General features: G+C 39.6%; 1 protein-coding gene across 3 annotated transcripts in view; it reads left to right on the forward strand.

The window, feature by feature from the left end:
• Positions 1–22878, forward strand: part of Dapk1 (death associated protein kinase 1) — a 180552-nt gene that overhangs the window by 88819 nt on the left and 68855 nt on the right. For all 3 annotated transcript variants that reach the window (XM_076843530.2, XM_076843532.2, XM_076843531.2), the window contains exon 3: positions 6109–6330. In XM_076843530.2, coding sequence (XP_076699645.1) covers positions 6109–6330 — 222 coding nt within the window. The remainder of the gene's footprint in view (positions 1–6108; positions 6331–22878) is intronic.

Genomic DNA, 22878 nt, shown 5'->3' on the forward strand with positions numbered 1-22878 from the left:
TAGGATGGGACTCAAGTATAAACACAGAATCATTTGTTTCATATTCATCTTATTCTCATAACAAAAAGGTTTTTTACATAACATTCTTGGTAATTATGTGCATGAAACAAAGTTTCACACTGTGGAATTTTGCACTTGTGGCATTATATGAGCACTTTAAAATTTTGGGGTTTTAGATCTATTTGATGATCTTCATATTAGGGATATTAATTTTAATTTCATGGCACCTCAAAGCATCTTAAAGCTATGGTTATAATTAATTCAAACACTAAATTTTTACTGAGAAGACCACCCAAACTCATTCAACCACAAATGCCCTCTGTTGGATTCTTCTCACAAAGCTCTTTATAGAAAGATATTTGTCACTTACCTGTGAGGTGACTTGTGTATCAAACAGAATGCACACAAGGCCAACACGGCAATTGTACTTGGTGAATGGGGATTGGAGGCAAGTATACTTGGGTTCAGATTAATTTTTCAGTTATGCAGTTTATTTGCTGAATGATTTAGGGCGATTTAAAAAACACACAATGATGTATATCTCATAGAGTTACAGTTACTAACGTGTGAAGAGCTTTGCATAAAATCCTGGTTACACTTCCTTGAGTGACTAGTCAAACAGGAAATATAAGTAGGTTTGGACAAAGAAATTAAATGACAAATAGTTCTTTATGAAGTTTTATTCCCATTTTCCTCTTTTTAATAATTTTGCGATTATCTCTTGAGTCAGGATTGTTTTATATGAAATTCTTTGAAGCACGGATGTGTCATTTATTTTGTGTGTATTTGACCAACAATAGTTTGTTTATTGTTTATAATCAATGTTTATTACATTTAATTGAAAGTTTTTATGTTAAAATTAGTTTGACTACCTGTATATAATGCAACAAAATATTTTACCAATTATTAATTTATAGAGAATGTTGTTAGTACATTAAAAAATGACAAACAATTGAATCTCATTATTTGTGGGAATTATGTTCTCTAAATTCACGGCCAATACTGAATTGTTGCTCCTGGGGGAGGAGGGTGGAGAGTTAGATTCCTGTGACTCTGCTCAGAACATTTTTGTCAATCTGTTGTGTAACAGCTTTTTAATTTTTTTTTCTGTTTAAAAATACTTTATTTAATGTATATGGTTGATTTGCTAACATTGAACTCATGGTTATAATCACTACAATTCACACTTACATGAAGCTTATCTAAAGTACATGTTTTATCCATAACGCACACCACAGCCTTGTGCTTAGGAGTGATAGTTCCACAGCACTACTGCACCATACTTGGAGGTTATTTTAAACAGTGAAATCACACACACACATGCACAAGTTCAAAAAAAGGTACCACTATAATGGATATATTTGTTACAGCCTGAGAGCTGAATTAGGGGGGTAGAGCAAACCTCATTTGTCTTCAGTTAGGAACAGGCACATTAGAACTCAACTTGTTTTTTTTTTTTTTTTTGGTACTAGGGATTGAACCCAGGGGCACCTAACCACTGAGCAACATTCAAACCCTTTTTTATATTTTATTTAGAGTCAGGGTCTCACTAAGTTGCTGAGGCTGGCTTTGAACTTGTGATCCTCCTGCCTCAGACTCTCGAGCCACTGGGATTACAGGCATGCACCACTGTGCACTGCTCAGATTTTTTTTTAACATGTGCATGTCCATGAATAAAAATGCTTTGAGTCGTTACTTGGTGATTACAGACGAACTTTAGTAAGTGGGCAAAGTCACAAGTGATGAGGTTATGTCGTAATGTTCATCAAAATTAAATGTCATAGCATACAGAGAATTTATATTCACCACTGTGGAAGCTGCATTTCTCATCCATTGAGCAACTCTAACTGTACTAACATTAATTAATGATGTGGTCCTCTGTATTGGTGTTAATTACTCACTAGCCTAATGTGTTGGTAGAAGGAAAGGAGGCTGAAGGGATGAGCATACCTGAATGGGCAATGTGGGGGTCTTACTTCTTTGTATGTGTTCACTTTTACTTGATCTGAGCTCAGTCTCAAGGAGGAATCATGCTATTTCAATTTCAAATCACTTGCAAAAATAAATAAAAACATACATAAATAAGTTTTTTTTTTTTTTTTAAATTGTTGTTGGGGTTGCAGGGTTTGGTGTAAAGGAGCTGTTCCCCCAATGTGGTATGAATCCAGGATAGAAAGTGAGCCCCAGGGAGCCCATGGATTGAGAGCCAGTTGCCCAGAGAAGAAAGGATCAGAGGAACAATTAATCCATAGCTCAATCTGAATAGCCCTCACAAAGCAAATTACTGTGATTAGAGAAGAATTTCTTCTTCTAGGTTGCTATCTTCAGTCTTCACTAGCTGCCTGAGGAGATTCTGCTGTGGAAATGCCCAGCATGTGTTACTAAGTGCACACAAAGGCTCCCCCCCAACCTACCCCCCCCCCCCGCCCCCGTGGCTCCCAGTGGGCCTGGTTGCCTATACTGTGGCTCTGCTTAGTGGCCCTGAGGTCCCAAGGCAAAGGTGGCCTGCAGTGAGAAGTTGTGAGGTATAGCTCACCTTGGGTGGATCAGAGAGAAAACAGGGGAAGGGGATGATGTGCGTGAGGGTTGAGGCCAGGAGTCAGATTTAGCAATAATTTTAGACATTGTTAATGTAGTTCAGCCCTGTTGTGAGATTTTCTTTTTTCTTTTTTGGTCCTGCTAGAACCATATGTTTTTTCCTGGTAGTCATGAAAAGTGATATTTTGGTGGTGATATTATATTGCTTTGAGATTGAAACAATAGCAGTACACTAATGGAAGTGATTCCATTTGTTCCAGATTAATAATAGCTAATGATTATTGAATACTTCCTATGGTCAGGCAGTTTTCTAAATACTCCATGCATGTTATCTCATTTAATCAGCTTCCCCTTTGCTATAATTTGGATCTCGAATGTCTTCTAGAGGCCTGTGTGTTAAAGGATTGATGCTGGAGTCTGTAAGAGGTGGAACATAGTGGGAAGTGTTTAAGTTGTGAAGAGCATGCTCTTGAAGGAGATAGTGGAACTACAGGCCCCCTCCTTGCTGTCTTTGCTTCCTGGCCATAAGGGGAATAGTTTTGCTTTGCTGTATGCTGCCAGTATTATGCACTGCCTCATAGCATATATATCATGGACAGGAACCCCACCAGCTGTAAACCTTTTCTCTTTATAAATTGATTACCTCAGGAATTTTGTTATAATACCTGTACTGTGGCTCTGCTTGTGGCCCTGAAGTCCCAAGGCTCCTCCAACAAGTTAGGTACTCTCATACCCACTTGACTAAGTCATAAGTAATTCCATGATTAACAGAGTTAGGTGAATTCTTCACTCCCAGCCACTACACATCCCATTGAATTATAATGCAGCACATTTGGTTTATTGGGTTTTCAGATTGTAGATTTGGTTTATTAGGTTTTCAGATTATAGATTCAGAGCTCAAAAGCAGCATACCAGCATTGTATGTAGACTCTGGGGCAACTCCTCAGGCATTCAGGGCCTGAGGAGATAGAACGATGAGCCTGGATTCTTTGTCCTCCAGGAGCTCTCAGTCTTGGGAGAGTGGAAATGGTAAGAAACAGGTAGAAGACAGCCCATTCCACACAGGGATATAAAGTGAGGACTCCAGGCTATAGGAGAATTTGGAAGATGGAATTGGAATTGTCAGGGGAGTCAGAGAGAAATGGGAAAGATGTCTAAAGTGTGATAGGTCTAGAATGCTTTCCAGAATCATGTTGATCCTTTACAGTCAGGGTTAGCCAGGACTTGAGCGACAACCGTGGATGGAGCTTGCCTGCCAGTGGTCATTGCCTCCACTCCATCCGGAGCTGCCACTGTGGGGATCTGCAAGTGTGACTAAGGGTCTGATGTCGCAGTGAGGACGTGAGCTCCACAAGTTTCACTGCAAACTCCAGCACTCAGTTAACCTGTGTGTGTGTGCGTGCTCCTGGACTGGTGCACATGGCCTCCCAGCACCTGCCCAACACTGCCATTAGTGTTAACCTTGCATAGACATTATCACCTTCCCATTTAAAGGGCTAATATTCAACACAGAACATTTGGCAGTGAAACAATTCTTCTTCTTTTTTTTTCTTTCTTTTTCTCCTTTGATCTTTTGTTTTGTCTTTCAAAGTGCCATGATTCAAAGGATGTCTTCCTTGTGTCTGAAACAGAAGAGACAAGTGGGATGAGGGTATGAGGTCTGAATAGGAACAGCCTCTGGGAGCATGTGTGTCTGTTGGTTGGCTATCCTGGGCAGCACCTTTCTATCTTGGGCCCCCTTGAATGTGCTCCTGAGGCATGATACCATCTTTGTGAGGAGTGGGAGACAGAAGCACCTCTTCACTGGATTTCTTGAAGCAATAGCTGAACATGCTTTGCGGTCAGCTCATTTCCCTCTTCTCTCTATTCCATCTCTGCCACCCTCTACGACCCATAGAGAGAGCAGTTTTACACTTCCCAAAGAAATTGGGAAATGGTTATAATAAAGTCATACCATAGATCCCAAGACTCTTGAAGGTAATGAATTTATGGGCAATTGATGCTAGTGTTCCAGCGTGATTCTTCAGCTTCTCTGTCATCCTGCCTGCGGGGGATGGGGGGGGATTAATGACCTGTCATGCAAAGATTATGATAGAAAAGTAATCTTTAATGATGTGGCCTCCTGCTGCTAAAGTAAATGAGTAATATTTTAAAGTATCCATTTTTTTTTAACATCAAAATACTGTCCTTTATTTGATTTTTTTCCCCTTTTGTCTTCATGTGAAGAGAAGAAAGCCAGCTAAAAATAACTGATAATTTTTTACATAGCAGTTTTCCAGCAGGTGCCAAGAGATGTACAGATTCTGTGATGGGTAGATCAGCTCTTCCTTGGGCACTAAGGGAAGAAGTGAGGGTATCAGCAATGATGCAAGAAGGACCTTTTGATTATATTTCACCTACTTTCAGGAGGACACTATTTACTTCCCATGATCTTAACCTCTTTACTGCCCAGGCCTTAATGTGTTTTGTCAGGTTCTGTTATATTGTATGCGAGAAGGAGGTTCTGGTTTTATACTCTGTGTGGCATTTAGGATTCTTTCTTCAAGAAATAAAAAAAAAAAAAAACAAAAACAAAAACCAAACCCATATCACACTGGTTTTAGTAATAAAGGGAATTTGTTGGCTTATATTGCTGAAAAATCCAAAAGCATATAGCTTTAGTTGGGTTTGATGCAGCTATTCCATAGTGACCACAGATCTGGTTTTTTTCTTCTACAGGTATGGCCCCTGCAGTGGTTCCCCTACCACCTCCCCATACCAAGAATGGCTCTCCTTATAATCCCCAAATGGCTGGCAGAAGCTTTTAGGGTTATATCTATAAATTCAGTGTCCACATGCTCATGGGAGAGTCTCAGAAAATCTTTTGTCTTCCAGTCTCTGAAAGGTCCTACTTAGGTCATGTGCTTATCTTTGGATCAGAAGAATATAGTACACTGATGTCTGGGTCACATGATCCATGTCTATAGTTGCATGTGTGCGCCCTTGTGTGTGTTGAGGGGTGGGGGTGTCAGCTGCACCACAACCACATAGATCCAGAAACAGATATTGTTGGGAAGGGAAGAGAGTTGAGAGATCATCGGAGAAATAACCAACAAAACTTTTTTGTGAATAAAATGATATACTCTTTTTTTTTTCAAGGTGTTTCAAGTGATTAATATTGGTACTAGAAATACATCAAAGGCAGGACCTTCTGTTTTCTACCAATTCCCTTATCTCAGTTGCCTTTTATCCTAGCTCTGAGACTAGACATACAGGAAAAGTGCTTCTTGGAAATGAGGTTGGATCAGAGAACAATTTTGTACTGTACCAGGTCTGATATGGGATGGGAAGGAGGAGAATAAGGAGATACCAACATTATTACCTATTCAATAAAATATACTGTAAGAAAATAAATTTTTCCTTGTACCATTATGCATAAAAACAAATGTAATAAAATCACAATATGAAATTATTTTAATTTTTCATCATTTGAGCATTCCATGCCACATTTCTGTTCCCTCCCAATGCCATATCTGTGCTGAAATCTCATTTTTTAGTAAACCATCAAAACATTCTATCTTCTCTTTTCAGTGGACAGTTTGCAGTGGTGAAGAAATGCCGTGAGAAAAGCACTGGTCTGCAGTATGCTGCCAAGTTCATTAAGAAAAGGAGGACCAAGTCTAGCCGGCGTGGTGTGAGCCGCGAGGACATTGAGCGGGAGGTCAGCATCCTGAAGGAGATCCAGCACCCCAACGTTATCACCCTGCATGAGGTCTATGAGAACAAGACAGATGTCATTCTGATCCTGGAACTGTGAGTTCTGTCCATGTTGGGTGGGAGAGAGGGTGTGGCTGGGGGAGCTCCAGCTTCTTTCCAGCTGGACAAGGCAGTGGGGAGCCCTGGAGCTGCATGGGAAATGGATTCTGCTGCACTGTGTTGGAGAACAAGTGAGCTGCCTGGCTTGAGACTTGGGTACACATATCTGGAAGAACTTCTAAGGAGCAGCTTTCATTAATGAGGATCCACTGGATTTGCAAGAGAGTCACCCATTCTTAGGCTTTACCACTTATCTGTCTGTTCCTCTTCATTTGTCATGAGCATTTTCCATTATATTTCAAGCATAGTTCCTTTTTCCTCTGTTCCTGTCTTCCCTGTTTCTCTCCCCTTCCTGTGTTCTCTTTCCTCCCCACTCCCTGTATGTTGCACATACAAACACACAACCCATTTTTAACTGTTGCAACTGTCAACACTAATTATACGAATGGGTGAAACTGAACCAGAATCACTCGCATTTGATTATAGGATTTGTTTTTAAGCCATGTTGCTGATTTTCTTAGGCAAGCTCTGCCCATTGTATGTTATTACAGGCAACTTATGGTAGCTCATTATTGTGTGGTGTTTCTAGTCTCCATCTCTGTCCCTCTCTGTCTGCCTGTCTAAGTTGCTGTGTGGGGTGCCCCATTCTTTGTCACTGAGTCCAGGAGCACCTCTTGGTAGGAGAGAAGCAGCCAACCAAGGGCACCAGCTGGATCTCTCTAGGCTCTCGAGTTTGAGGCACAACATGAGTTCTCTGAGGGAAGAGGAATGCATGGAGCAAAGGAAGATTTTGTGATAAACCCACACTGAGTGGTTCTTAGCCATGGAAGGAAGTTTCCATCCATGTCCTAGGAGACACTTGAGCTCATATTTGCCTGTCTGCCAGCCCAACGGCTTCCATTCTTTTTGCATCTCCCTCTCCTGGGCTCAAATGATCCTCCTGCCTCAGCCTCCTGAGTATCTGGGATTATAGGCATGCCACTCAGCCTAGATAATTTTCAGTGAGGCTTTGTTTTTGAATGGGGGGTACTAGGGATTGAACATAGGGGTGCTTTACCCCTGAGCTTCATCCCAGTCCTTTTGATTTTGAAACAGGGTCTTGCTGAATTGTTGAGGGTCTTGCTAAACGGCTGAGGCTGACCTCCTGGGTCACTGGGGTTATAGGTGTGTGTCAGCCTAATTTTCACTGACTTTTTAAAGCCAGGGAAGGAAGTGAAAGGTTTTCAAGGAAGTTAGCCCACCCCCTGGCGCCACACTGCAGGTACTGGTGGTCCCCACAGCTTTTTGTCTCATCACTGGATTTTGGGCACAGCCCCAAATGGGTTTCAGCCACAGATTTCTTACCTGTATAAGTGGTTAATAACATCTACCTGAAAAGTTATTTTGGGAGGTGAACGAGATAAGAATTTTCAAATATTAACCACATTGCTGATTCATAGATGTGTTTTATGCCTGTTTCTTTTCTTCCTTCCTTTAGACCAAAAGTTCTCAACGTTGACACTACTAACATTTTGGGTTGGATTATTCTTGTGCATTATACAGCATTTAGCAACATCTGAGGTTTCTATGTGCTGGTGCCAGTTGCACCTCTTCCTCTCCTTGCCCATTGTGACAAGCAAAAATTAAAAAATGTATGCAGAAATTATCACATGTCCCCTGGGAACAAGACCCCCTTTCAGAACCTCAGCTTTAAAGGAAAGACTCGGCTTGAAGGAGACAGGAGACTAAGGGCCTGCTTTGGGTACACAGAAGAAAAGGGACACATCCTGTTGTAATCCTCACTGTGGCTTTATATGGCTTCTGGGAGGCCATGGGCTTATTGAACTTGAGGACTGGGGACCAGATAGAACTGAGCTAACCAGGGCAAATCCTTTTGTGTCTTGAAGCTGAATTTCCCTTCTTTAAGGCTTTGTTGAAAGAGATCATGAATAGTGCCTGGAAAAAGAAGCATCACAATTCATCACTGTTTTGCCTTTTCAAAGAATTCCCTGGTTGTAATCAGTGACTTCAGAATATCTTGTGTCTTCTTTTCACACTAAAATATGTAAAAGATGCCTGTGTGTCACTGCCCTTCTTGTGCCCACTGGGTGTTCTGAATTATACTTCTGTTAACTGAACCCATTTTGTGGATATTTTCCTCTAGGTACATTTACCCTATGCATAAATTGGATGACATAGGATTCTCTTTTTTACCATTTGATATAATTTTAAAAAATTTGTCATGTAATGTATGATATTGGAGGAAGGTTGTATAATTCTATGCAAGTTAACAAATGTAGGTCATATAATCACCACTCAAATGAGGATAAAGCACTTTTCCTCAACCTAATTGTTCCAGCATCCCTTGTGCTATTTTAGTCACTTCTAAATCTTGTACTTCCCAACCCCAGCAACCACTAAGGTGGTCTTCATCACTAGCGTTTTTTTTGTTTTGTTTTGTTTTGTTTTGAAAATGTCAAGTAATAGAACCATTTAGTATATAACATTTGAGACTGGCTCCTTGGACTCAGCATAATTTTTTTTATTTTTTATTTTTTGATGGTATTGAGGATTGAACCCAGAGGGATCGAGGCATTCTACCTCTGAGCTACATCCCTATCTTTTTTTAAAAAATAAAGTTATTTTGAGCAGGGTTTTGCTAAGTTGCTGAGGCTGACCTTGACCTTGCAATTCTCTTGCCTTCGCCTCTGGAGCCACTGGGATTACAGACATGTACACTGCCACACCCAGTTGATTCAGCATAATGCTTTGAGATCTGTATGTATCTCATTCCTTTTTCTTGTTGAATAGTATTCTATGATATGGATGCCTCTTTGCCTATCTAACTATTAACAGCTATTTGGGTTGTTTCTAATATTTGGTGATTATGAATAAAACTATTAGAACCATTCTCATAGATCTGTGTTGTGAATATATGATTTTATTTCTCTTGGGTAAATATTTAGAGGTAGGATTGCTAGATCCCATGAAAAGTATATATTAATATTGTAAGAAACCAGCAAACTGTTTTCAAAAGTGACCGTATCATTTTACAAACCCTTCAGCAATGGATAAGAGTACTTGTTGCTCTGATAGCTCTTGACAGTGTCAAAAAAATATGATTTATATCTGAGTTACATCTTTTTATCTATATTATATATATATCTTTTTATCTATATATTCATTCTATCTATCTATCTATCTATCTATCTATCTGTCTATCTATCTATCTATCTTAGTTATAGGGATTCTAACAGGTGTATGACCGTGTACAAATTTACCTGCTCACTGTGATGACCTTGAATAAAGGTTGTGGGAACTCACCAGGAGCAACAGTAATTTGGGAGTGGGCAGAAGAGGTCTTCCTCACAGAATTCAGCACATTCTTGATTACTTGTTCTCTGTAAATCCCAGCAACTCTTGTGAGTTGATTGTTTTTTCTCTTTACCCGCCAGGCATGCACAGGGCTGAGATGGTTACTCTTTTGTGTCATCTTATCTGGGCCATGGACTGCTGAGGTATTTGGCCAAACATTATTCTGAGTGTTCGCCAGAGGGTATTTCTGGATGAGAAACATTTAAATTAATAGACTGAGTAAATATGTAAAACTAACATATTATCTTTTATAAATATATTGTTTATAATAATATAATTCATAAATAAATAATTATGCTATGCAATTCTATAATTCACATACATAACATTTTGTGCATAAACATAGTTATGTACGTAACTTATAGACACATGATTTATATGTATGTGTATACATAATATACATAATGTGGAACATAATATGTAATATATTGTTTATACATTATATAATAATATATGCATTATGTACTTGTCTATATTTATATCTTAAATTGTTTCTGTTTCTTTGGACAATTCTAATACAATGGTGCTAAATATCAAAGAGGTAATGTACCCTTTTTATTATTCCAGAATCCTGTCCATTCACATTGCCATGAAGAGGTGTTTTAAAAAGTTTTTAATAGACAATTCAAACTATGAAGTCTGTCCAAAAGAAGTGATTATCTTTGAGAAAATTATCATTTTTCTAAAATTTTAATAGCTTTAAAGGAAGCTTTTGGTCTTCATTGATAGGTGCCATCTGCTTTTTTATTTCTTAAGAATTCTGAAATATGGTTGGTTAAGAAGAGAATAAAAATTAAGAATTTGTCAGAAAGTAACCCTGTGACTTAAATGGCCATTTATCAGCACCCTTTACATCAATATCATTTTGTCCCCCATGGTACTGGGAATTGAACACAGGGGTGCTTTGTCACTGAGCTATATCTTTTTATTTTTTATTTTTTTGTTTTATCATTTATTTATTTTATTCTATTTTATTATATATCTTTTTATTTTATTTGTTTTATTTTTTATTTTGATATGAAGTCCAGATAATTTGCTGAGGCTGGCCTTGAAATTGTGATCCTCCTGCCTTAGCCTCCTGAATCATTAGCATTATAGGTATGCACCATATGTCTGATCAGCAATCTTTAAATGGGTCTTTATTTTGGATTTATTGCTTTGGTATGAACTCCATGGCAAGTCCAGCTTCTTTGAGGCTTATTAATGAAGTGTGTTTCCTCAGTGAGACCTTGTTCCTGCCTCCTCCTGTATGTGATGAGTTCTCTCCTTGAATCCCAAACATATCTTTGCCACTGAGACAAAGATCTCAGACTACCATTCCACTGTTTCCTGAACTGCTTCCTGGATCCTGAAAATATATATTTGTGGTCCCATATGAGATACTATTTCTTGTTTGTTTTTAAGGCATAGTTGTCAAATACTAGAGGCCAGGATTCTAGGCCCTTTAAAATTATTGTAACCCTGGATCTGCCTTCAAAGCAATAAGTTTTCTCCCTACTTGCTTCACTGGAAAGTCAGTTGTTCTCAGTGGATTTGCTGTTACAGCTCAGCATAGCATAAACATGAAGGAGGCATACACGAGGTCTCAACATGACAATTTCATCTCCTCCACATTCTATTGTTCCCTAATGAAGTCGTGCAGATATAAAAATCTCACCTTCTTGTGTTGCTGCCTGCCCACATGTCATTGTGCGGGTAAGCCACTACCAAACTTTGATCTTCAGAGCTTGAGTCATTTCATAATTGCCTTGTCACCTGGCAGAGAGAAGACAAACTTAAAGAACTTAAAGTCAATGTTATTTCTTTTTTAAGTGTGGGGCAATGTTCTCCAAGCTTCTAGTATTCTTTTCCTAACCTTGCTGCTCAGAAGTAGCTGTGCACTTTGTTCCATGGATGGCGCTGTACTTTTCTTTCAGCTCTTTCCCTATCTAGCTACTGTTCAAACCCAGTAGCCTTTAGGGACTAGGGTGGCAACGTAAAATGACCATGGTTGGTCTCCATAGCACCTCAGTGTCAGGGAGACATGAGGGGATTGTAGAGATGGCTGATTGTAATCCTCATGCCCAATCTCAAAGGGACAGCCAACAATTAGTTGATTGTGGAATTTTACATCCAGTATTGCCAAATCTTGCATTTTTTTTTTTCAAGCGAAGCCTGTAATTTAGGTTTTCAATGATGGCAATCAGCTTATGGTATTTAAAAGAGAACAAAATAAAATGTTATCTGAAGGCCATGTGAGCCTGCAACTTTCAGAGTCAGCCTGTTTCATATAAGTGATAATATAATTAGTTCATCGTCATCCTAGGAGAAGCAACAAGAGGCAAGTACCATCAGAGATGGCCCAAAAGGGCTAGTGATTCAGTTGGAAGGGCATGATGCACACTTAGCATTATAAAATGAGTTTTAAAAATATCCAGAATGGTTTAAAATGGTGGTTCTCAAATATTAGCAAATTAGCCCTCCTGGAGGGCTTCTTAAAATTTTTTTAAGCTATCTTCTCAGAGTTTCAAGGTAGGACCCACAAATTTGTGTTTTTTTTTTTTTTTTTTTTTTAAACAGATTCCTAGGTGCTGCTGCTACTGCTGCTGGTCTGGGGTTCACTTTTTGATATACTGTTAAATGTTGATTGTGTCCCTCTGAACTATGTTGAAGTCTGTCTTCTCCTATCTCAGAATGTGACCTTAGTTGGAAACATAGTTGTTGCAAATGAGACTAGTTATGATGAGATCATACTGGAGTAGAGCAGGACCCTAGTCTAGTCCGACTAGTGTCCTTATAAAAAGACCCTGTGAAACAGATACAGGGGAATGCCTCTGGCAGACAGGAGACTGAAGTGAGGCATCAACCAGCAAAGGAATACCTGAGTCTATAGGAATTAGATTTCCTCTCAGATCCCTCAACACCTTAATTTTGTACTTCTGGTCTTCAGAGCATGACATAATAATTGTTGTTTTAAGCCACCTTGTTTGTGATACTTTGTTATAGCAGGCCCAGGAAACTGAAACAGTACTGGTTGAACTGTTTCTAACGGTTACTAGAGTAGGGGCCTACTTACATGTTAATCTAGTCTTCTGTAAGTTAATGTGTTAGTCAATGTATGGTTGTTGTGACCAAAATACCTGACAAGAACAACTTAGAGAATGAAAAGTTTATTTTGGTTCATGGTTTCACAGATCTCAAATCTATGGAGGGCCAACTTCATTGCTCTGGGCCCAAGGAGAGGAGGAACATCATGGTAGAAGGGTGTGGTGGAGGAAAGCTGTTCAACTTAACATAGCTGGGAAGCAGAGTTGGGGAGCAGGGGAAGAGTACAGAGAGAAGATATACTTTTCCAGGGCACATCCCCGATGACCCATCTCCAGTCATTTTCTATCTGCTCACATTTACCACCCAGTCAGTCCACTTAAACTAGGATGAACTGATTAGGTTACAGCTCTCACAATCCAAATATTTCACCTCTGAACATTTCTGCATTAACTTAGGAGCTTTTGGGGGTACACCTCATATCCAAACTATAACAGCTACTTAAAAACAAAACACCATCATAGGTGATAACACCATCAGTAGGTCACTGCAAATAAACCTTGCTCAGGCAGGAAGCTGGGCAGAGAACGATTGGAGGGGGGCAGGAGGTTCAGGATCTAGCATAAGGAAGAAAGGGACAACACACCATCATGGCCTCTTTCGGGATGGTTACCTTACTAGCTTTGAATCACCTGCTTGAAAGATTACCAGGTAAAGATTTAGAAAGCAAAAGTGGCAAAATGCCTAATAATAATTGACATGATGGTCAATTACAAGAAATCAAGACAGTTTGGTTCTCTAATTCTTAATTTTCCCCTTATTGGTTCTTTTTTCAATGTTAAGGCACATTTTTACAACAAAGTAACCCTGTTTAGGACTTTCCCTCCCTTTCTCCACGTTTCCCTACCTTCCTTTCCAGAAGTTTCCACTTAATGTATTCTGGTATGGTTGTAGTCAAGTTCAGGACATTGCATCATTTTTTTTTTAATTTATAAAGGTAAATTTTATTAATTTTTTTTTATTGTGGAAAAGAATGCCCCGCATAAATTCTACCATCTTAATCATGTTTAAGTGTGCAGTGTAGCAATGTTAGCTGTATGTACTCTGTTGTGCAACAGATTTCTAAACTTTTTCATCTTGACAAATGCTATCCCTATTGAATAACAATTTTTCTTTTTTAGCTCTCTTTCTGACTCTAGCTAAGTTAATAATTTCTAGGATTCAATTTCTACATCACAAATAACTGCTAAGTTGTATTCTTACTTATTTGTGAATGCTAGATCACTTCATGCAGGATCATTATTCAGTTGGCTCATTCTGTGTTTCTTAGCCAAACTGAGATGCAGAATAATCAGAATGTGATCATAAATTCTGTTCATTGTATATCAGCATGATGCATGATGTAAAGGAATATGTGGTGGCCTGGTCAGCAAATTGAGAACTACAGGAGCCTTTTAGGAAACAAATGTAGTGATTAAAATGATGGTTCCTAAACATGGTAGAAGTGGCACAGTTGTAAGAAGCAGAGTGTGGTGGCAGGGACCTAAGCGAAGCCAATAATGAGGGGTATCTGAGGCCCAGGCCTTCTACTCACATAGTTCTCCACTTCTCTTGTGGTGCCCACAAAACACAAAAGCATCTAGGGGCTTCTTCAGTGCTTCTTTGCTGGCACATTTGTTCTCTCCACTTAGCTCTTTTGACTTTTTGAACTTTTGTTTTTATTCACAAAGGTAATTTCAAGAGCTATTGTGGCTTACACTTTTGGCAGCCTGCTCCTCAGATATCTCTTATTAAGCAAGAACAGAGAAGTAAAGTGCCTTTGGCAACAGCCTCAACCTTTCACAATAGAATTAAATCACAGAAAATAGGTTATTTTCCACTCAGGTATTCTCTTGAGAAATAAAGCCCTGTGTGTGTCTTCCCCTATGCATGTTCTATTTGCCAGATCAGTCAAAAAGTGTTTCCTTCCTTCATGTTATTAAATTGGTATTTATACTTATTTAAGTGGATTATTTGGTTTCTGGACAGTCTTGAGAAAATCAGGACAATGGAAATCTGAAAAACAAACCACATGTGGCATCTGTAAGCTTATCGGTCTATAGATTTTAGGACATTTTTATAATTTTAGTATCTGGCATGAGGGTCTCTTCACTGTATACATGAGTATTTCGAATCTCTGCTTAGCTCCAAAAAAGACCTGTAATTTGGGAAACGGGGACCAACCGCATGGCTGTCCACCATGTGGACTTTTGTAGCCCCAGATACTTGGCTTTGCTTAGACTTCTTCCAAGGGGCCACAGACTCTATATCCAGGATATAGAGTATTTACACTTCCTCTTAGAAACTCACAGCCATGTCATAAATCTTGTTTCTCTTACTGTCTTGGCCAACCACTCCTGGAGCCAGCATACCAAGAGATCAGGATAGAAAGGGACTCTGGAATTTTGGCTTAACCGACCCCTCAGGAATGCTGGTTTTACCTCTTGTTTGTCCCCTTGCCTTGCTGCTCCCGTGTCTTTTGCATCCTTATCGTTGGCTACCTCTGCAGCTTCCTCTTCATGTACAGAGCCCACCTCCCTCTCAGGCCCCAAGGGCTGCCACTTGGGAGATCCAGGCTCAGCTCAAGTGTTCCACCTGGCTTTCCTCCACACTGGTCAGATAGTACCTTCTCCAGGCCCTGCTGTGTCCAGAATTCTAGATGGATGATTGGAGACAGGAAGCTGGGGATCATTCACCTACAGCTGCCGCTTCAGAAGAAAGAGTCTGTAGACCACAAATCACTGGAAGTGTCATCATATTGGACTACTATCGAAAACAGACCAACAACAATCTTTCCAGAACCACCCATTAGCCCCTCAGACCTTCCCCTTCTGCCTCATATCCTTGTAAGGTTTTTTTTTTTTTTTTAAAGCAAACAAAAATACTTTTAGAAATAACCTTGTATTGCCTTTTTCTTCTTAATTTGTATTTCCAAGTAACTAAGTATTACCTCACCTCTGTTTAACCTCTTCCCCCCCAAAAAAACATGTTTTTAATATTATTGGCATTATAGTGATGTAAATGAGGACCGTTAGGACCATAGTGTAACAGTAGTAAATAGGACACAGTGTAACAGTAGTAAACATTCTATAAGGACATATTGGCACCATTTCTAGGCTCTGAACTAAGGCAGTTCCCATGTATGGCCACTGAGAGATGAATGAATGCCACTTTATTGACAAAATGAGATATAAGTGAGTCATGAGCCACAAGCTTCACTTATGTCTTCTTCCCTAGACTACAGAAGTTCTAGTGATCTTTTTCTGCAGTGTTTGAAGAAATGTAGAGTACACCATCCAGATGGTCCCCATCAGGTGGGATCTTCACAAACTGGATTAAGAGAAGAGAGATGATATAGTTAAAGGATGAGGGTAGCTCTTCCTGGAGAGGGAAGCCAGGCTTCTTTTGTGCCTGTTTAGACTAGCCACTGTGGGTTCCTCCCTTAACTTATCTCACTTAATCCTTGTGTACAACTCTTGGAGAGTGGCAGTATCACCACCTCATGATAAAGAAAGCTGCCTACACTTACTTCCAGATGCTGTTGGGAGGGTGCAGGGGGAGATGGAATTGTAGATGGTAGCCTCTTAGGGAGGGATTTTTTTTTGGTTGAATTTTCTAAGCCCTAAATTTCTGTGCAGCTTAGCCTTCAAACCCCACTGTCAATGAGCTGTTGAGTCACCCTTGCTTTTTCCCTCCTCTGTTAGTGATTCATATGTGCCGTCTGTCCTTGAGCCCCACTAACCCCACTCAATGTTTTTCAAAGAGTGACTTAGAAGTTATTGAAAGCCAGTCTTTACTTGGAGGGCCTCTGACTTTTCCATTTCTTTCTCTAATACTGCTTCTCTGGAAGTCATGTCTTTGATCCTTATTTCTTAGCATTTCTGTGAAATTGGTTGGAGGCAGAGAAATGTCCTTTTTTTTTTTTTTTTTTTTTTTTTCCTGTCAGAGTGATGGATCCCAGCAGATAGATGAGTCTGTGGGGGCTCTGGTGTTGCAGCTGCATATACATGTTTGCCTCCCTCAATATGTTTTCTTAGAGGGCAAGATGGTATCCTACTTCAGCACCCATGGTACTTAATACTGTCATTGAACTAACAAATACATGCCAAGTTCAAATACAGTGAGAAGAACAACTTGATATGATAAAAGAGTCATATTTGGCTTAAAAACCAGGATGCTGACCACTGTTGAGGGCATCTTTCCTTGTGAAATGATGATCTACTGATTTTAGCTGTAGTAAACACACTCTTAACTGGTTCCTGAGGAGTAGAAGTTCTTTATTCTACAATATCAGGGTTTGAGTCAATACAGATTCTTCCAGGAAGCAGATAGCACACACAGAGAAATTTGAGTCTGTTCACAAAGGAGTATGCAAGGTTCAGGGAAAGGACAAATGATGGGGAAGCATCCTTTTGGAACTGAGTCACAGAGCTATAACCACCCTTGGAGGGGAAGAGTAAGGAAGGGGAGTGGTTTGAAGACCTTGGAAAGGATAACTTCCTGGAGAGAACTGTCTGACATGAACTGAGCCCTAGAAAATGGGACTCAGCCATCCCATCACTACCTGTTAGGAAGGAAGCAGGAATGACTTCACTCTCTTTTCCAGTTGGTGATATATTTTGGCCAAACCAAACTAAAAACTTACTGATAAGGGAAACTTCTGACTCAGTCTCTATGAACAGCCTCCCTGGACCCAGAACTAGATATAGAAAAGTAGAACATGGATCTGGAAAATAGGTAGAAAATAATCTTGCTCTGGGTTCAAAAAGATTTCTCTTGGTTCTCTAGTTCCCTTGATACTTGAATCCTGATGCTGTGGCTAAGTAATCCTTTGGGTTCTGCCACTCAAAGAACTTTTGGATTCCTGTTTTCATTACCACTCTCCCACTTTTGCTCTGGTTCATTATCTCATGAACTCTTCCCTGAATTTTTAAGGCATTCTCTCATTCTGTACTGTTAGATTTACTTCCAGATTTATTACAAATTAACAACTTATCTTATTGAAAAACCTTCAGTGAATAAGGGCATGAAAAGATGATCAGTATCATTTGTCAGTAGGAATACATAATTAGAGCCCCAAGATAAAACTTTATATCCAACTAGGATGCCTCTAATTAAAAATATAAATGATATCAAGTGTTGGAAAGGATGTGGAGAAACTGGAACCCTCATACATTGCTGTTGAGAATGTAAAATGGTAGGCTACTTTGGAAAATAGTTTGTCAGTCTTCAATATGTGTAAGAGTTACTATATGACTTAGCATTTCCACTTCTCAGACTGTCCCCAGAAGAAATGAAAATATATCTCCACACAAAAACTTACATGTGAATATTCATAGTAGTATTATTTATAATGGTCAAAAAGTAGAAACAAACCAAATATCCATCAACCAATGAACAAAACATGGTACATTCATATAACAGACTGTGATTTGACCATTAAATATAAGGTACTAATACTTACCATGACATGGATGAACCTTGAAAGTATGCCAAATGAAAGAAGCTGGTTTAAAAGGCCATATGTTAGTATGATTTAATTTATATGAACTGTCCAGAATAGGCAAATCTGTGGAGATAGAAGATGAGTGACTGCTAGTGGGCAAAGGGGATTCTTTTGGGAGGTGATGAAAATATTCTAAAATTAGATTGTGGTGATTATTGAATAACTGTGAAATACTAAAACCCATTGATTTGTATACTTAAAAATAATGAATTCTATGGTATGTGAATTATATCTTATAAAAATTTTAAAAGCATCGCTGAGGGCTTCCATCGTCCTGCTGAATGAAGTCCATGATTCATAGAATGGTATAAATCCTTGATTTTTGCCAAGGCCCCTTATTATATCATTCACTTCTCCTCCACCCACTTCTTCTCTGTCACTTATGCTTTATCCATAGAAAATTTCTTTCCATGACCAGGTCGTACCTTTTCCCCCTGAAGAATTCTTACTCATCCATGAAAGACCAGCTCACTTCTTATACCCTCAACTGTTTTTCTGCCTACCCAAGTTAGATTTAATTGATCTTGTATGTGTGTTTTTAATCACCTTTTAGAATTGTGTTGGTTATGACATTTGTAATATGCCAAGCATCCAGGAGAGGACATGAATGTTAGCCCACAGTTTTCTCAGTATAAGTGGCTGAAGTCAAGTTCAGTCCAGGTGACTAGCTATGGGAGGACTATGATGATTCTCATTAACAGCATTGAAGGACCTTTCTAGCTAAGGATGGGGGAATGAAGAGAGGAACTGAAGATAGAGATATTGCTTCCGAAAGACTCTGCATCATTTGTGACCTGCTGTGCTTCTAGCAGTCCTCTGTCATTAAAGCAGAGCTGAAAAGTGTTGGAACCCTATGTTCAAGTTGGGTGCATGGGATGGAAAATGTGAACTGGAAGGACAGTTGATGGGATTTTAAGGGACAGTAGTTGAGAACCTATTGAAAGTCTGGCGTTATCATGCTAGATGCCAATCAGATGGCAATCAGAAGTGGGTGGCCGAAATTAGAGCTGCCAGTTGGCATGGCATGTAGTATAATACCCATCACATAGCAGGTACTTAAGTGTTTATGTGCAGAAGTAAAGAAAGAAAGAAGGTGAGCTCTTCAGACAATTAAGAGTCCTCTGTGCCCATTACAGTATTCTTCATGGCATCAGCCCATATCCTGTCATAGCCTCAGACTTATGCTGTTGAAGTGGAGATAGAAATCTTGTCTCATCTTCCCAGAGGCCTCTGATGGGGATGGCTGTGTGCTCAGCCCCCTCTTCCAGAAGAGCAGGATTTCAAGTTACTTCCTCCCTTTCCTTTTCACTTAGGTTGTCAGCAGCTCTGTGTTCCCTCTTCTATTAGAGCCAGGTCCCTTATCCTTAAAAGGGGGGAACTAAGAGGGGAAGTGATAAAACAACCTCATCAACTGCGAGTGAATTTCAATAGCTTTTCCATCTCTTCCTCCTCTTCCAGGTCTTCTTCCTCCACCTCAAATACATCCTCAAACTGAATGGAAGGACCCTTCTGCTCTGTGGCTATTAAAAGCTCAGCTCTTCACAACTCAGGGGTGGCTAAAGGACAGGCAACACCTGTCTTTGCATTGGCCGTGACCTCATCTGATGGGCTAGTGGTCTTTCATCCTGGGATTTCCAGATCATTAACAGCAATCAGCAGCTTTCATTTTAGCTCTTTTCACTGCATCATCACTGAGAACTAAACCCAGTCGAAAAGTAGGAGGAGCTGCACCTCCGAGCTTCTGCTGGATAATAGTCTTCCCTTGTTTTCAGCTAAACTAAGACAGATTGATTTTGGAGTAAACCTCCATCTATGGCCGTCCCAGCTTGGTTTACTTCCCACTGGCCTTTTGTTCTAGCGCCAGTTATAATTGCCCTGGCTGAAGAGATGTCTGGCTGCCCCAGCTTTTCCGTTTGCCCCACTTTCAATTGGCCTAATTATTTCTGTGGGTCTCCAAAGCTTGGGCTGAAGCCATTAAGTAAAAAGAGGTTTGGCATATGTTGTGGTCTTTCTGCCTATTGACTTCCTTATTTTCATTTGCATGAGTACTTTCTGTAGTTCAGAAATCTGCTTGCAACAAATTTGAAAGTGGTTCTGTAGCTTGTCTCTCAGTCTTTTATCCACCCTCTTTCCCCCACTACATTGCCTAAAGCAATGCTTCCTTCTCCTTTTCTTACCTTGGTCCAGTATGCTTTGAACATGGCCATTGGTTTGGACCACTGAAATAAATGAAGCTCTTTGTGACTGGAAAGGACTACCTTCAAGGTCCAGCTTGGCACCCAGACCCCATGTAGACAATTTGAGGGCTGCACATTTGTAGCCCTGCATACCTGTACATGACTTATGATGACCCAGTTGGCAGACTCAGCCACTGAATTCTAGGATGCTGTGCCTAGAGGTTCAAATGTTTTCTAGTGAACTTCCTGCCTGAACCAAGCTAGCCAATGCTTCCTCCATTCCTGGAGCCAACAGAAGTATCTACATCTGTTGTCCTCCCTAAACTTCCCAGAGTCGGGGATAGCTTTATGGTCCTTTGTGTGTGTGTATCACCCTCACTGTAACATTTTCTCTTTCCTTTTCATGCTGGGCATTGAACCTAGGATTTCAAGTATGTTAAGCACTTTATCTACCACTGAACCACACCCCCAACCTTGAATATTCTCCAGACTTCATCTCTCTTAAAATATAGAACCCAAGACTGTCTTTAGTCTTTTGAATGTTGACAGATGGGTGGCCCAGTCTCATGCCTCAGGTCTTAAATCCATACTGCATCTCCCATTCAGGTAGCTAAGGATCCACTCTGATTTCAGGGTTCCTTTCTAGCATACTAACATCTGGTTTTTGAATTTGTTTCTAATTTCACCTGAAATGGATGTTTTGGATTCTCTCTCAACTCTTCTCTCCATTAATTGAGATCTGAATGACTCCAGGTCCAAGATTTTTCATCATTCTAATCAGAAACATAAGGTTCCCCACATCCACAAGACTCCCTAAAGCCTTAGCTACATCAGGGCCCTTTCTCCAACATTGTTACCTCTCTCAAGGGCATCCTTTAGTCTCATGGGATTGCTTGAGAAATGCATTGAGCCAATGTTCTCCAAAGACTTCTTGCTGCCATGTGCTTTTTAAAAATTATTTCTTCCCTGAACTAATTGGCTCCATAATTTTTATTTCTGGGAGCTTTAAAGAGATTCTGGCTTCATTTATTTGAAATTTTTGTGTTATCTCCCCCATTTGTTCCTCTTTTGTTTGACCTATCCCCTATAGAAATAGAAATGCAAGGAGAGAATTAGAAAATGAGCAAGTTCCAGGAGTAAGGGGAGGGAGGGCCAGTGGTTTATGTGAATCTATTGTAGGTGTGACAATAGTCTATGCAAAAAACATCCTGCAGGGGCTTAATGTGTCATTCCAGTAGGCCCTGATAACTCATAAAAACAGTGATCAGTGTTTTCTCCTCTAGAGATTTGTCTATTACAAACCCCTTCTTGAAACCCAGAGCATATGAAACCTAGAGCATATTCTCAAGATTGACAATTATTTTGATCTATTCAATGGGTAGAGGGAAAGGGATTCTGTTCCCTGAAAGAAGAAGAGAGAAATAAAAACTATTTTTGGTTGTTGGCTTATTTTATAAATGTCTCATTATGTTGCACATGCTTCCTCAATTTGAAAAAAAATTATTTTTTTCCTTTTTTTTTTTTTTTTTTTTTTGGTACCATGTTTAGCTGAAAACCATAGCCTTCTGTCTGAGAGTCTGCCTCAGCAAACTGCCACTTGATCATTTTGCCTTGAACTTGAGTTTGTCATCCTTTAAGTCAGGGGTCTGGATGATCTTATCAAGACTTGAAAGCACAATAGTTGGTTGTGCTATGTTGGCAACTACTCCCACTTCTTAAACATTCAGTGAGGGGGTTGGCTGTCATATGGTGCCTGCTGGTATTGATAAATCATGATACATTTTCTTTTTACCATTCTGGCATCCTGTCCTCATCTTGGATGTTGAAAGAAAGTCATGATTCTGCTTTTTTGTTTGTGAATGAAAGTAATTGCTTTAAAAATATTCATTTTTCCATAGAGGCTATTCTTTAATCCAGCTTTACAGGTATGTCCTCCAGGACTATGAGGACCCAGTTCTTGAGGTCAAGAACTTTTTAGGGATCACAAATTCATTCATTCATTCTTCTTCTTCTTCTTCTTCTTCTTCTTTTTTTTTTAATAAAATAAGACTAGGGCCATTCTTTTCTTTTCACACTTGGCTGAACAGGTTTGGTCCACCCATGCATGTGGCACATAAATTCTAAAAACATAAGATTTTCTCTAACACCAATAACAGTGTCTCCCTCAAATCATTGGAGGCCTAGGTCAACTTGAATGCAATGAACTGAGACAGAATTCTTTTAATTTTTGGAGAGGTGGTATGGTCACGTGTTGGGCAGTAGGGAGGTTTAGGAATGGAAGTATGAGACTAGTTAAGAGTTTGTATGAAAATTGGGTGTCAAAGAGGAAACATTTAAATTTTTTTTTAAGTTGTAGATGGACACAGTATTTTATTTATTTATTTTTGTGAGGTGCTGAGGATCAAACCCAGTGCCTCCCATGTGCCAGATAGGTGCCATAGAGGA

The sequence above is a fragment of the Callospermophilus lateralis genome, chromosome 2, assembly GCF_048772815.1.
Source record: "Callospermophilus lateralis isolate mCalLat2 chromosome 2, mCalLat2.hap1, whole genome shotgun sequence".
NCBI classification, from domain to species: domain Eukaryota; kingdom Metazoa; phylum Chordata; class Mammalia; order Rodentia; family Sciuridae; genus Callospermophilus; species Callospermophilus lateralis.